This window comes from Microcaecilia unicolor, chromosome 4, assembly GCF_901765095.1.
Source record: "Microcaecilia unicolor chromosome 4, aMicUni1.1, whole genome shotgun sequence".
Lineage (NCBI taxonomy): Eukaryota > Metazoa > Chordata > Amphibia > Gymnophiona > Siphonopidae > Microcaecilia > Microcaecilia unicolor.
In genome coordinates this window covers 2,320,348-2,334,482 of record NC_044034.1, presented here as the reverse complement: position 1 = coordinate 2,334,482, position 14,135 = coordinate 2,320,348, and the positions used below count along the sequence as shown (strand labels likewise).

At 47.7% G+C, this 14,135-nt stretch overlaps 1 protein-coding gene across 1 annotated transcript in view; it reads right to left on the bottom strand.

Annotated features, from left to right (window-relative positions):
- LOC115468241 (integrin-linked protein kinase) overlaps positions 1 to 14,135 on the bottom strand; it is a 134,754-nt gene that overhangs the window by 65,762 nt on the left and 54,857 nt on the right. Inside the window, exon 3 of the mRNA XM_030199781.1 lies at positions 11,620 to 11,785. Coding sequence (XP_030055641.1) covers positions 11,620 to 11,785 — 166 coding nt within the window. The remainder of the gene's footprint in view (positions 1 to 11,619; positions 11,786 to 14,135) is intronic.

The following is a 14,135-nucleotide window of genomic DNA, read 5'->3' as shown; positions in this document are numbered from 1 at the left end:
TAAGCCGCTGCAATGGCTTCCTTGACCCATCTTGCCACTGTAGGCTTAGCAGCCTGCAGACCCTTACGAGGACCTGCAAACAGGACAAACAGATGATCCGATTTCCGGAAATCATTGGTCACTTCCAAGTATCTGATGATGACTCGTCTCACATCCAGATATTTGAGGGCAGAGTATTCCTCTGGGTAGTCCTCCCTAAGAAAAAATGGGAGACAGAGCTGCTGATTCACATGGAAGCGAGAAACAATCTTGGGCAGGAAGGAAGGCACTGTGCGAATAGTCACTCCTGCCTCAGTGAACTGCAGAAAAGGCTCTCGACATGAGAGTGCCTGGAGCTCGGAAACTCTTCTGGCTGAAGTGATAGCCACCAAAAAGACTGCTTTCAACGTCAGGTCTTTCAGAGATGCCCTCGACAAGGGTTCAAAAGGCGGCTTCTGCAAGGCTCTTAGCACCAGGTTGAGATTCCACGCAGGCACCACTGAGTGCAGAGGAGGGCGCAGGTGATTAACTCCCTTGAGAAAACGTACCACATCTGGCTGCGAAGCCAGGGAAGCACCCTTCAGGCGGCCCCTGAAGCAAGCCAGAGCCGCTACCTGGACTATAAGGGAACTGAGCGACAGGCCTTTCTCCAGACCTTCTTGCAGGAACGCCAGAAATTGGAGCAGTGAAGGGAGAAAGTGAGCCTGCTTCACACCACGCTGCAAAGGTACGCCAAACCCTGGCGTAAGCAGTAGAAGTAGAGCGCTTCCTCGCTCTCAGCATAGTGGCGATGACCTTGTCTGAGAAGCCCTTCTTCCTCAGACGCTGCCGCTCAATAGCCAGGCCGTAAGACCAAAGGGGGAGGGATCCTCCATCACCACGGGACCCTGATGCAACAGGCCCTGCTCCACTGGCAGCCGCAGAGGGTCGTCCACTGAGAGCCTGATCAAGTCCGCATACCAGGGACGTTTGGGCCAGTCCGGACCCACCAGGATTATTCGGCCCAGATGCTTTGCCACCCGGTCTAGTACCCTGCCCAACATGGGCCAGGGCGGGAACACATAGAGAAGCTCCTGTGTCGGCCACTGTTGGAGAAGAGCATCTACGCCCAGAGATCGAGGGTCCCGTCCTCTGCTGAAAAAGCGCGGCACAGGGCAATTGGCCGATGACGCCATCAGATCTAGGCTCAGCTGGCCCCAGCGCTTTGTGATGTCCAAGAACGCCTGAGCCGATAACTGCCACTCTCCGGGATCCAAGGTATGGCGACTGAGAAAGTCCGCCTTGACATTCATGACTCCGGCAATGTGGGCCGCTGACAGCTGTTCCAGGTTTGCTTCCGCCCACTGGCATAGATTCATGGCTTTCTTGGCTAAAGGGGCGCTCTTGGTACCTCCCTGGCGGTTGACATAGGCCACAGCCGTGGCATTGTCCGACAGGACCCGTACTGGCTTCAACGCCAGTACCGGGAGGAACTCCAAAAGCGCCAACCGAATGGCTCTGAGTTCCAGGAGGTTGATAGACCACTTTGCCTCTGCAGGAGACCAGAGCCCCTGCGCTGTCCTTCCCAAGCAGTGGGCTCCCCAGCCCGTCAAAGAGGCGTCCGTCGTGACGACAATCCACTCCGGGGTCACAAGAGGCATCCCTGCAGACAACTTATCTGTCTTCAGCCACCAGCTCAGCGCCTTGCGCACTGCTGGGTCCAAGGGAAGGCGCTCAGCATAATCCTCCGACACCGGAGTCCAGCGCTGCAGCAGAGAGTGTTGTAGTGGTCTCATATGAGCCCTGGCCCAGGGCACTACTTCCATCGTGGCCGTCATAGAGCCCAACAGCTGCACATAGTCCCAAGCCCGAAGCGGAGAGGCTAATAGGAACTGGTCCACCTGAGCCTGAAGTTTGACAATCCGATTGTCCGGCAGGAGCACTCTGCCCACTTGGGTGTCGAATCGAACTCCCAGATACTCCAGGGACTGAGTCGGGCACAGCTGGCTTCTCCCAGTTGATGATCCACCCCAGGGAGCTCAAAAGGGCAATCACCCGGTCCACAGCTTTGCTGCACTCTGCATAAGAGGGGGCTCGGATCAACCAGTCGTCCAAATAAGGATGGACTTGTACTCCTTCCTTTCGCAGGAAGGCCGTGATGACCACCATTACTTTGGAGAAGGTCCGCGGAGCAGTAGCCAACTCGAACGGGAGGGCTCTGAACTGGAAGTGTCGGCCCAGGACTGCAAAACGCAGAAAGCGTTGATGAGGAGGCCAGATGGGAATATGCAAGTACGCTTCCTTGATGTCCAAGGATGCCAGGAACTCCCCTGCCTTCACTGCCGCTATAATAGAGCGGAGAGTCTCCATGCGAAAGTGCCGAACTTTCAAGGCCCGATTGACCCCTTTGAGGTCGAGCATAGGCCGTACAGAACCTCCTTTCTTTGGTACCACAAAGTAAATGGAGTAACGTCCCTTGCCAAGCTGATTTTCTGGTACCGGACCGACCGCACCCAGGCGGATCAGATTGTCCAAGGTCTGCTGCACTGCCACAGCTTTGACCGGAGACTTGCAGGGAGAGAGTACAAACCCGTCACTTAAGGGTCGGCAGAACTCTAGCTTGTAGCCGTCTCTGATGACTTCCAGCACCCAAGCGTCTGAAGTTACCCTGGTCCACTCGCCCAGAAACGAGGACAGGCGTCCTCCAATCTGCACTGGGCCATGGACCAGGACCCCGTCATTGGGTACGAGACCCTGGGGGAGGACCGGAGGACGCACCTCCGGGACGGCGGTCTCTGCGAAAGGAATGCTGCTTGGGGGAGAAGTTCCTCTTGAAGGAAGAGGGGGCAGAGGAGCCCGACTTGCCCGGGCGGTACCGACGGGCTTCCTGAAACCGTCCTCTGGAGATACCGGGGCGAGCACTGGCCCGAGCCCTGACCTCTGGTAACCTCTTGCCCTTAGACATGCCGAGATCGGTCACAATTTTGTCCAGCTCGACCCCAAAGAGCAGCTTGCCTTTAAAAGGCAACTTAGCCAGGCGGGACTTAGAGGCGTGGTCCGCAGACCAATGTTTCAGCCAAAGCCACCGCCGCGCAGAGATTGTCTGAGCCATGCCTTTAGCTGAGGCTCTCAAGACATCATACAGTAAGTCTGCCAAATAAGCCAAGCCCGATTCCAGGGCTGGCCAATCAGCCCTCAAGGAAGGATCCGAGGGGGAAGCCCGCTGCACAATCGTCAGGCACGCCCTGGCCACATAGGAGCCGCAAACTGAGGCCTGCAAACTTAAGGCAGCCGCCTCGAAGGACGACCTTAAGGCCGCCTCCAATTTTCTGTCTTGGGCGTCCTTTAGGGCCGTGCCACCTTCCACCGGCAACGCCGTTTTCTTAGTCACCGCAGTGATTAAAGAATCCACGGTAGGCCAAAGAAAGGCCTCCCATTCACTTTCAGGCAAAGGATAGAGGCGGGACATAGCCCTAGCCAGCTTGAGGCTTGCTTCCGGGACATCCCATTGAGCCGAAATTAAGGTGTGCATGGCATCATGCACATGGAAGGTTCTAGGCGGGCGCTTCGTCCCCAGCATAATGGCGGAGCCAACAGGGCCTGAAGGAGAGACGTCCTATGGAGAGGAAATCTTCAAAATGCTCATGGCCTGCACTAACAGGTTGGGCAAATCCTCTGAGCGAAAGATCCGCGCTGCAGAGGGGTCATCCGCTCCATCCGAGCGGGAATCAGTCTCCTCCAAGGAATCCCCAAAGGACCGTTGGGAGAACTCAGATACGCTGCCCTCATCTACATCCGAGGAGACAAAGTCCTCTAAGGCCTGGGAATCCACCCGAGGGCGTTTACTTCCGGGGGCCTCAGCCCCTTTATCGGACAAGGGAGAAGGGGCAGCATTTTGCATAAGGAAGGCCTGATGCAGCAGCAAAATAAACTCGGGGGAGAAACCCCCCAGACTGTGCACTTCAGCAGCCTGGGCCACAGCCCTAGACGCACCCTCAACCGGCGCTCGCAAGAGTGGGGGAGAAACATGCTGCGTATCCAAGATGGCGTCCGGCGCGACACTCCGCGAAGGAGCCGCGCGGGAAGAACGGCGCTTAACTTTAGCCGCTTTTTTGCCGTCGCCCAAATCAAGGGCGGCCATGGCATTAACGTCTCCCAGCTCAAGGGCGGCCCTAGAAGAAGCCGTCCGAGCAGAGTGGCCGGCAAAGATGGCGGAGGCGAGCAGCGGGGGATGGGCGTTTATGGCGGGAAAAACCGCCGCACCGGAGGAAGACCCGGGACACTGACCGGCCTCCGAACTGACACCCAACAAGGGAGAATCAGACTTTAAGACCCCCGCATCCCCGCTAGAAGCGCACACGCAGTCCGGGGAGCGATTCTTCGCGCCCTCGCCCTCCGACGCCATAGGCCACGTGGAGATCAATCGGGGAACCCCCTGCCCGCTATAAAAAGGTAAAAATTACCTGCTTCTCGCTCCGAGCTGTAACGTCCTGGTGTCCCAGTGAGTAGCTGCAATAAACGTTTAAATAAACGTCGAAATAAACGCCTTTAAGGACGTCCAAAATTTTTTTTTTTTTTTTTAACGGAGCCAGCGGGAGGGGGGGAGAAAAGGAGGGACCTGGCGCCACCAGGTTTGCACTTGCTCAAGAAGAGCCCTCAACCCCAGGTACTCAACAAAACCTAAGAATTAGGCCTGGAGACCTAGCCAGAGCTGCTGCTGTGTGTGACCACCACCTGCTGAGATAGAGAACATACTGAGGAGTTTCCGGCAGCACATGACCACATATAGGGAGGCAAAAGGATTACTCTCTATCTCCACCTGCTGGTAGATGGACACAACCCACCAGTCTATGGATTGATCAGCATGATGATATGGAAAAAATGTTTTGTACTTTTTTGGGATCTTGCCAGGTATTTGTGACCTGGATTGGCCACTGTTGGAGACAAGTTGCTGGGCTTGATGGACCTTTGGTCTGTCCCAGTATGGCAATACCTATGTACATATTGAGATCTTTAAGTCTGTCTCCATAAGCTTTATGACAAAAACCACTGACCATCTTAGTAGCCACCTTCTGAACTGACTCCATCCTGTTTATATCTGTTTGAAGATATGGTCTCCAGAATTGTACACAATATTCTAAATGGAGGTCTCACAGAGTTTTATACAGGGGCATCATCACCTCATTTTTCCTACTGGCTATTCCTCTCCCTATGCACCCCAGCATCCTTCTAGCTTTCATCGACTTTTCTACCTGTTTGGCCACCTTAAGATCATCACATACAATCACACACAAGTCCCACTCCTCTCATTCCAAAAAGTTCCTCATCCCCTAAACTGTACCGTCCCCTCAGGTTTTTGCAGCCCAAATGTATGACCCTTCATTTTTAGCAATAAATCTAAGCTGCCAAATTCCAGACCATTCCTCTAGATTCACCAAGTCCTTTCTCAAGTTATTCAAATCATTAGGGGCGTCTATCCTATTGTAGATTTTGGCATCATCCGCAAAGAGGCAAACCTTACCAGATAGGCCTTCAGTAATATCACTTACAGAATGATAAAAAAGAACAGGCCCAAGAACCAAATCTTGCAGCACATCACTGGTAACATCCTTTTCCTCAGAATAAGCTCCACTTACCACTACCCTCTGTCTCCTTCCATTCAACCAGTTCCTAACCCAGTCAGTCACTTTAGGGCCCTTACTGAGGGCACTCAGTTTATTTATTAATCATCCATGTGGAACCATGTCAAAGGTTTTGCTAAAATCTAAATACACCACAACTAGCGCTCTCCCTTGATCCAACTCTCTGGTCATCCAATCAAAGAAATCAATCCAATGTGTTTGACCAGACCTGCCTCTAGTGAAACCATGTTGCCTCAGGTTCTGTAATCCATTGGATTCCAAAAACTCAACTATTCTTTGTTTGAAAAGTATTTGCATAAATTTACTTACCACAGAAAGACTTAACTGCCTGTAGTTCCCAACCTCTTCCTTATATCCGCTTTTGTGGAGAGGGACCACATCTGCTCTTCTCCAGTCCTCCACTCCTGACTTTAGAGAAGCTAGAAGGGCTAGGAAACTCCATAAGTTGGATGTTCATAGGGTTCTGCTTCCTTATCTGCAGGAGATGAACACCTTCTGGCTCTCTGATCATTTGTTTGTCTTTCGCCATGATGCACACAAGGGCTAGGCAGCTTCAAAGGCTTCCACTGCATACTGGATAAAGGTGGCCATTGAGACTGTCTATATCTGCAGGAACAAGTAGGTGTCTTCCAGCTTATGGGTACCCTCGACTCGTGTTCAGACAGAGTCTTAGGAGAAGGACAGACTGGTCCCACCAGAGGATATCTGCAGACTTGGTCGTCACTCCACTCTTTTGTGAAACACTATAAACTAGATCTGCTGCCTACAGCCCAGTCAAACTTGGGCAGAGGGGTCATTCAGCGGGCCTAGTCCTCCCCTGCTCAGTGAGTTTCTGCTTGCGTACATCCCAATCATACAGACTGATGCAGCTGGACACTAAGGAACTAGTCCGTTCCCCTCTCTCTCCTTCCCCTCATTCCTTTTCCTCCTTTCCTGAAGTTACTATAGAGGAAACTACACTTCTCCTTTCTTCCTCAAAATGTACCACCTGTTCCTCTGATCCCATTCCCAACCACCTTCTTAATGCCATCTCACCTGCTCTTATTCCTTTTATCTGTCACATTCTCAACCTCTCACTTTCCACTGCAACTGTCCCTACTGCCTTTAAACATGCTGTGATCACACCTCTCCTTAAGAAGCCTTCACCCGACCCTACTTGTCCCTCTAATTACCGACCCATCTCCCTCCTCCCTTTTCTCTCCAAATTACTTGAGCGTGCTGTTCACCACCGCTGCCTTGATTTACTCTCCTCACATGCTATTCTTGACCCACTACAATCTGGTTTTCGCCCTCTCCACTCAACCGAAACTGCGCTTACTAAAGTCTCCAATGACCTATTACTGGCTAAATCCAGAGGTCAATATTCCATCCTCATTCTTCTTGAGCTTTCCGCTGCTTTTGACACTGTCAATCACAGCATACTTCTCGATACCCTGTCCTCACTTGGATTCCAGGGCTCTGTCCTTTCCTGATTCTCTTCCTACCTCTCCCTCCGCACCTTTAGTGTTCACTCTGGTGGATCCTCTTCTACTTCTATCCCTCTGCCTGTCGGCGTACCTCAGGATTCTGTTCTTGGTCCCCTCCTCTTTTCTATCTACACTTCTTCCCTTGGTTCATTAATCTCATCCCATGGCTTTTCCTACCATCTCTATGCTGATGACTCCCAAATCTACCTTTCTACCCCTGATATCTCACCTTGCATCCAAACCAAAGTTTCAGCGTGCTTGTCTGACATTGCTGTCTGGATGTCTCAACGCCACCTGAAATTAAACATGACCAAAACTGAGCTTCTCATTTTCCCCCCCAAACCTACCTCCCCACTCCCCCCATTTTCTATTTCTGTTGATGGCTCTCTCATTCTCCCTGTCTCCTCAGCTCTAAACCTTGGGGTCATCTTTGACTCTTCTCTCTCCTTCTCTGATCATATCCAGCAGATCGCCAAGACCTGTTGTTTCTTTCTTTACAACATCCATAAAATCCGCCCCTTTCTTTCCGAGCACTCTACAAAAACCCTCATCCACACCCTTGTCACCTCTCGTTTAGACTACTGCAATCTGCTTCTTGCTGGCCTCCCACTTAGTCACCTCTCCCCTCTCCAATCGGTTCAAAACTCTGCTGCCCGTCTCATCTTCCGCCAGGGTCGCTTTACTCATACTACCCCTCTCCTCAAGTCACTTCACTGGCTCCCTATCCGTTTTCACATCCTGTTCAAACTTTTTCTACTAACCTATAAATGTACTCACTCTGCTGCTCCCCAGTATCTCTCCACACTCGTCCATCCCTACACCCCTTCCCGTGCACTCCGCTCCATGGATAAATCCTTCTTATCTGTTCCCCTCTCCACTACTGCCAACTCCAGACTTCGCGCTTTCTGTCTCGCTGCACCCTACGCCTGGAATAAACTTCCTGAGCCCCTACGTCTTGCCCCATCCTTGGCCACCTTTAAATCTAGACTGAAAGCCCACCTCTTTAACATTGCTTTTGACTCGTAACCACTCGCCTCCACCTACCCTCCTGTACACATTAATTGATTTGATTACTTTATTTTTTGTCTATTAGATTGTAAGCTCTTTGAGCAGGGACTGTCTTTCTTCTATGTTTGTGCAGCGCTGCGTACGCCTTGTAGCGCTATAGAAATGCTAAATAGTAGTAGTAGTAGTAGTTATACCTGTTAATTTCTTTTCCTTTAGTCCTGCTGCACCAGTTTGTGGCCCTCCCTGGAAGATTATGGTACATAAGTACATAAGTACATAAGTAGTGCCATACTGGGAAAGACCAAAGGTCCATCTAGCCCAGCATCCTGTCACCGACAGTGGCCAATCCAGGTCAAGGGCACCTGGCACGCTCCCCAAACGTAAAAACATTCCAGACAAGTTATACCTAAAAATGCGGAATTTTTCCAAGTCCATTTAATAGCGGTCTATGGACTTGTCCTTTAGGAATCTATCTAACCCCTTTTTAAACTCCGTCAAGCTAACCGCCCGTACCACGTTCTCCGGCAACGAATTCCAGAGTCTAATTACACGTTGGGTGAAGAAAAATTTTCTCCGATTCGTTTTAAATTTACCACACTGTAGCTTCAACTCATGCCCTCTAGTCCTAGTATTTTTGGATAGCGTGAACAGTCGCTTCACATCCACCCGATCCATTCCACTCATTATTTTATACACTTCTATCATATCTCCCCTCAGCCGTCTCTTCTCCAAGCTGAAAAGCCCTAGCCTTCTCAGCCTCTCTTCATAGGAAAAGTCGTCCCATCCCCACTATCATTTTCGTCGCCCTTCGCTGTACCTTTTCCAATTCTACTATATCTTTTTTGAGATACGGAGACCAGTACTGAACACAATACTCCAGGTGCGGTCGCACCATGGAGCGATACAACTGGCATTATAACATCCGCACACCTGGACTCCATACCCTTCCTAATAACACCCAACATTCTATTCGCTTTCCCTAGCCGCAGCAGCACAATGAGCAGAAGGTTTCAGCGTATCATCGACGACGACACCCAGATCCCTTTCTTGATCCGTAACTCCTAACGCGGAACCTTGCAAGACGTAGCTATAATTCAGGGTTCCTCTTACCCACATGCATCACTTTGCACTTGTCAACATTGAACTTCATCTGCCACTTGCACGCCCATTCTCCCAGTCTCGCAAGGTCCTCCTGTAATCGTTCACATTCCTCCTGCGACTTGACGACCCTGAATAATTTTGTGTCATCGGCGAATTTAATTACCTCACTAGTTATTCCCATCTCTAGGTCATTTATAAATACATTAAAAAGCAACGGACCCAGCACAGACCCCTGCGGGACCCCACTAACTACCCTCCTCCACTGAGAATACTGGCCACGCAATCCTACTCTCTGCTTCCTATCTTTCAACCAGTTCTTAATCCATAATAATACCCTACCTCCGATTCCATGACTCTGCAATTTCTTCAGGAGTCTTTCGTGCGGCACTTTGTCAAACGCCTTCTGAAAATCCAGATATACAATATCAACCGGCTCCCCATTGTCCACATGTTTGCTTACCCCCCTCAAAAAAATGCATTAGATTGGTGAGGCAAGACTTCCCTTCACTAAATCCGTGCTGACTTTGTCTCATCAGTCCATGTTTTTGTATATGCTCTGCAATTTTATTCTTAATAATAGCCTCCACCATCTTGCCCGGCACCGACGTCAGACTCACCGGTCTATAATTTCCCGGATCTCCTCTGGAACCCTTCTTAAAAATCGGAGTAACATTGGCTACCCTCCAGTCTTCCGGTACTACACTCGATTTTAGGGACAGATTGCATATTTCTAACAGTAGCTCCGCAAGTTCATTTTTTAGTTCTATTAATACTCTGGGATGAATACCATCAGGTCCCGGTGATTTACTACTCTTCAGCTTGCTGAACTGACCCATTACATCCTCCAAGGTTACAGAGAATTTGTTTAGTTTCTCCGACTCCCCCGCTTCAAATATTCTTTCCGGCACCGGTGTCCCCCCCAAATCCTCCTCGGTGAAGACCGAAGCAAAGAATTCATTTAATTTCTCCGCTACGGCTTTGTCCTCCTTGATCGCCCCTTTAACACCATTTTCGTCCAGCGGCCCAACCGACTCTTTGGCCGGTTTCCTGCTTTTAATGTATCTAAAAAAATTTTTACTATGTATTTTTGCTTCCAACGCTAATTTCTTCTCAAAGTCCTTTTTTGCCCTCCTTATCTCCGCTTTGCATTTGGCTTGGCATTCCTTATGATCTATCCTGTTACTTTCAGTTGGTTCTCTTCTCCACTTTCTGAAGGATTGTTTTTTGGCTCTAATGATTTCCTTTATCTTACTGTTTAGCCACGCCGGCTGACGTTTAGTCTTTTTTCCCTTTTTTCTAACACGTGGAATATATTTGTCCTGAACCTCCAGGATGGTGTTTTTAAACAGCATCCACGCCTGATGCAAGTTTTTTACTCTGCGAGCTGCTCCTTTCAGTCTTTTTTTCACCATTTTTCTCATTTTGTCGTAATCACCTTTTCTATAGTTAAACGCTAGCGTACTTGATTTCCTAGTTTCACTTCCTTCAATGCCAATATCAAAACCGATCATATTATGATCACTGTTATCAAGCGGCCCTCGTATCGTTACCCCCTGCACTAGATCATGAGCACCACTAAGGACTAAGTCTAGTATTTTTCCTTCTCTTGTCGGCTCCTGAACTAGCTGTTCCATGAAGCTGTCCTTGATTTCATCAAGAAATCTTATGTCCCTTGCGTGTACAGATGTTACATTAACCCAGTCTATATGCGGGTAATTGAAATCCCCCATTATTATTGTGTTGCCCAGTTTGTTTGCGTCCCTGATTTCCTTTAACATTTCCGCATCCGTCTGTTCGTCCTGGCCAGGCGGACGGTAGTACACTCCTATCACTATCCTTTCACCGAGTTCTCTGCTTTTCCCTCTAGTGGTAGATTTTTTTTTTTTTTAAGACGAAGATAATTCACTGGCTTTAATTATTGCTGCAGTGGTTTGATGGGGCATACTTTGGCAGAGGCATTACTAGAGTTTTCAACAGAGCACTACTACTACTTAACATTTCTAGAGCGCTACTAGGGTTACGCAGTGCTGTACAGTCTAATCGTACAGACTGGTGCAGCTGGACACTAAAGAATGATAACTATGGTTCAACATCAGTACTCCTACAGAATGAGTCAAATATTCTGGAGACTGACCTTGAAAATTTTTATAAATCAAATAGGCCATCTTAAATATAACTCAAGACTGAACTGGCAGCCAATAAAGTTGGCTGCCCATTCCCAATACAACCGAGCAAAGTATATCCAGTTTCAGGCTTTATTCTACCATCTAAGCATCCTTTATTATACCAAACAAATGCTACCACCCCACAACCTCCGCAAAGCCCAGTGTAACAGAAAAAAGGGGCATCATGTAAAAAAAATGGAGAAAGAGGGCAAAAAACAAGAGAGCAGTAGATGCCAAAAAAAAAGAACAAAAACAAGGCTGAGAATGGTCACCCTTTACCTTCTGCACAATGTCTCTGTGTCCATGGCTGGCAGCCAGATGCAGAGGGGTGTCGTCTCCCCTGTTCATCACATTGATTCTAGCTCCTCTCATTATCAGCATGTCCACTACATTTGAGCGGCCTTCTCGACATGCCCAGTGCAATGGACTGAAGCCATGGTCATCTCTGTAACACAGAGGGAAGTATGGTTATAAACTCAAGCTGCATCCGTCAGACACTGACCACAGAAAGTCTAATCTTAAAGGGTTCTTTCCTTGATTTTACTTATAAATGACACTGCACTGAGGCCCATTACACTTGCATTTGTTAATGAGTTTTAGTCTTCAGACGTCTACTGCCCGAGAAAAAGCACTCTGAGGCCCATATAATACCCTGTGCATTAAGAGGGACCCACCATGCCAGTTCTATGTGGTTTACATCAAAAAGAACCAGGCATAACTGGGAAGTAACAATCACACAAAAAAAGACAAAAATCAAATAAATTATAAAAGAGAATTCAAAGTATTAAACTTATTTCAAACATTTCTCAAATATCCAAGAGTTCTTCTAAATAGGAAAACACTATTGAAAGATCTAAAAATATCCAGGATCTCATTCCAGAATTTTATTCCCACAAAAACAAATGAGAACTGGAAAACGGACTTAAATCTGACAAATTTTGAGGCTGGGAGATGTAAACATAGTAGATGACAGCAGAAAAAGACCTGCATGGTAAAAGTAAAGCATTCCAAAGTTTAATGGTGTTACCTTGACAAGGAAAAGTAAATAATGACAGTGTATATTTGGGAGCGAGACCATGCTTTAAGGATGACTTTACAAGCTTCAAGATATATCCTAGCTTTACTAGAAAGGCAGTTGTACCTCACCAAGAGGGGAGATCCCTATCATACTTCTTGGCAGAATACATCAAACGAATAACACTCAACAATATTCTATAATGGGCACTGAAAGATGAGCACCAGTTATAGAATAGCACTGACTGCCGTTTTTGTCACCCAAATTTGGGAGTGAGAACTTATGCCTACTAAAAACCAGGTGTAATTCTGGTGCTCAATTTGGGTGTGTATCCTTCAAATTCTGTAACACTTTGCGCAACTTGTAAGACCTACAAATACTCATCCCATGGCCACGCCCCATTTTTAGTTGTGCGCTATGGCATTTAAGTACAGAAGTATTGCCATACTGGGACAGACCGAAGGTTCATCAAGCCCAGCATCTTGTTTCCAACAGTGGCCAATCCAGGTCACAAGTACCCGGCAAGATCCAAAAACAGTACAGTACATTTTATGCTGCTTATCCCAGAAATAAGCAGTGGATTTCCCAAAGTCCATTTTAATAATGGTCTATGGACTTTTCCTTTAGGAAGCCATCCAAACCTTTTTTAAACCCCGCTAAGCTAACCGCTTTTACCACATTTTCTGGCAACAAATTCCAGAGTTTAATTACACATTGAGTGAAGAAATATTTTCTCCAATTAGTTTTAAATTTACTACTTTCTAGCTTCATTGCGTGCACCCTAGTCCTAGTATTTTTAGAAAGAGTAAACAAGCAAGTCACGTCTACCCGTTCCACTCCACTCATTATTTTATAAACCTCTATCATATCTCCCCCTCAGCCATCTTTTCTCCAAGCTGAACAGATCCAGCCACTTTAGCCTTTCCTCATAGGGAAGTTTTCCCATCCCCTTTTACCCTTGTAACCACCTTTTTAGCAATATGTAAGCCACATTGAACCTGCCATATGGTGGGAAAATGTGGGATACAAATGCAATAAATAAATCATTTTTGTCACCCTTCTCTATCTTTTCTAATTCCACTATATCTTTTTCAAGATGTGGTGACCAGAACTGAACACAGTACTCGAGGTGTGGTCATACCATGGAGCAATATAAAGGCATTATAACATCCTCATTTTTGTTTTCCATTCCTTTCAAAATAATACCCAATATTCTATTTGCTTTCTTAGACACCGCAGCACACTGAGCGGAGGGTTTCAAAGTATCATCAACTATGACACCTAGATCCCTTTTCATGGTTGACGACTCCTAATGCAGAACCTTGCATTACACAGATATAGTTCGACTTCCTCTTTCTCATATGCATCACTTTGCACTTGCTCACATTAAACGTCATCTGCCATTTAGATACCTAGTCTCCCAGTCTCGTAAGGTCATCTTGCAATTTTTCACAATCCTCTTGCGATTTAACAACTTTGAATAACTTTGTGTCATCAGTAAATTTAATTACCTCACTAGTTACTCCCATCTCTAGATCATTTATAAATATATTAAAAAGCAGCGGTCCCAGCACAGACCCCTGGGGAACACCACTATCTACCCTTCTCCATTGAGAATACCGACCATTTAACCCTACTTGCTGTTTTCTAACTTTTAACCAGTTTTTAATCCACAATAGGACACTATCTCCTACCCCATGACTCTCCAATTTCCTCTGGAGTCCTTCATGAGGTACTTTGTCAAACGTCTTTTGAAAATCCAGATACACAATCAAGCTCA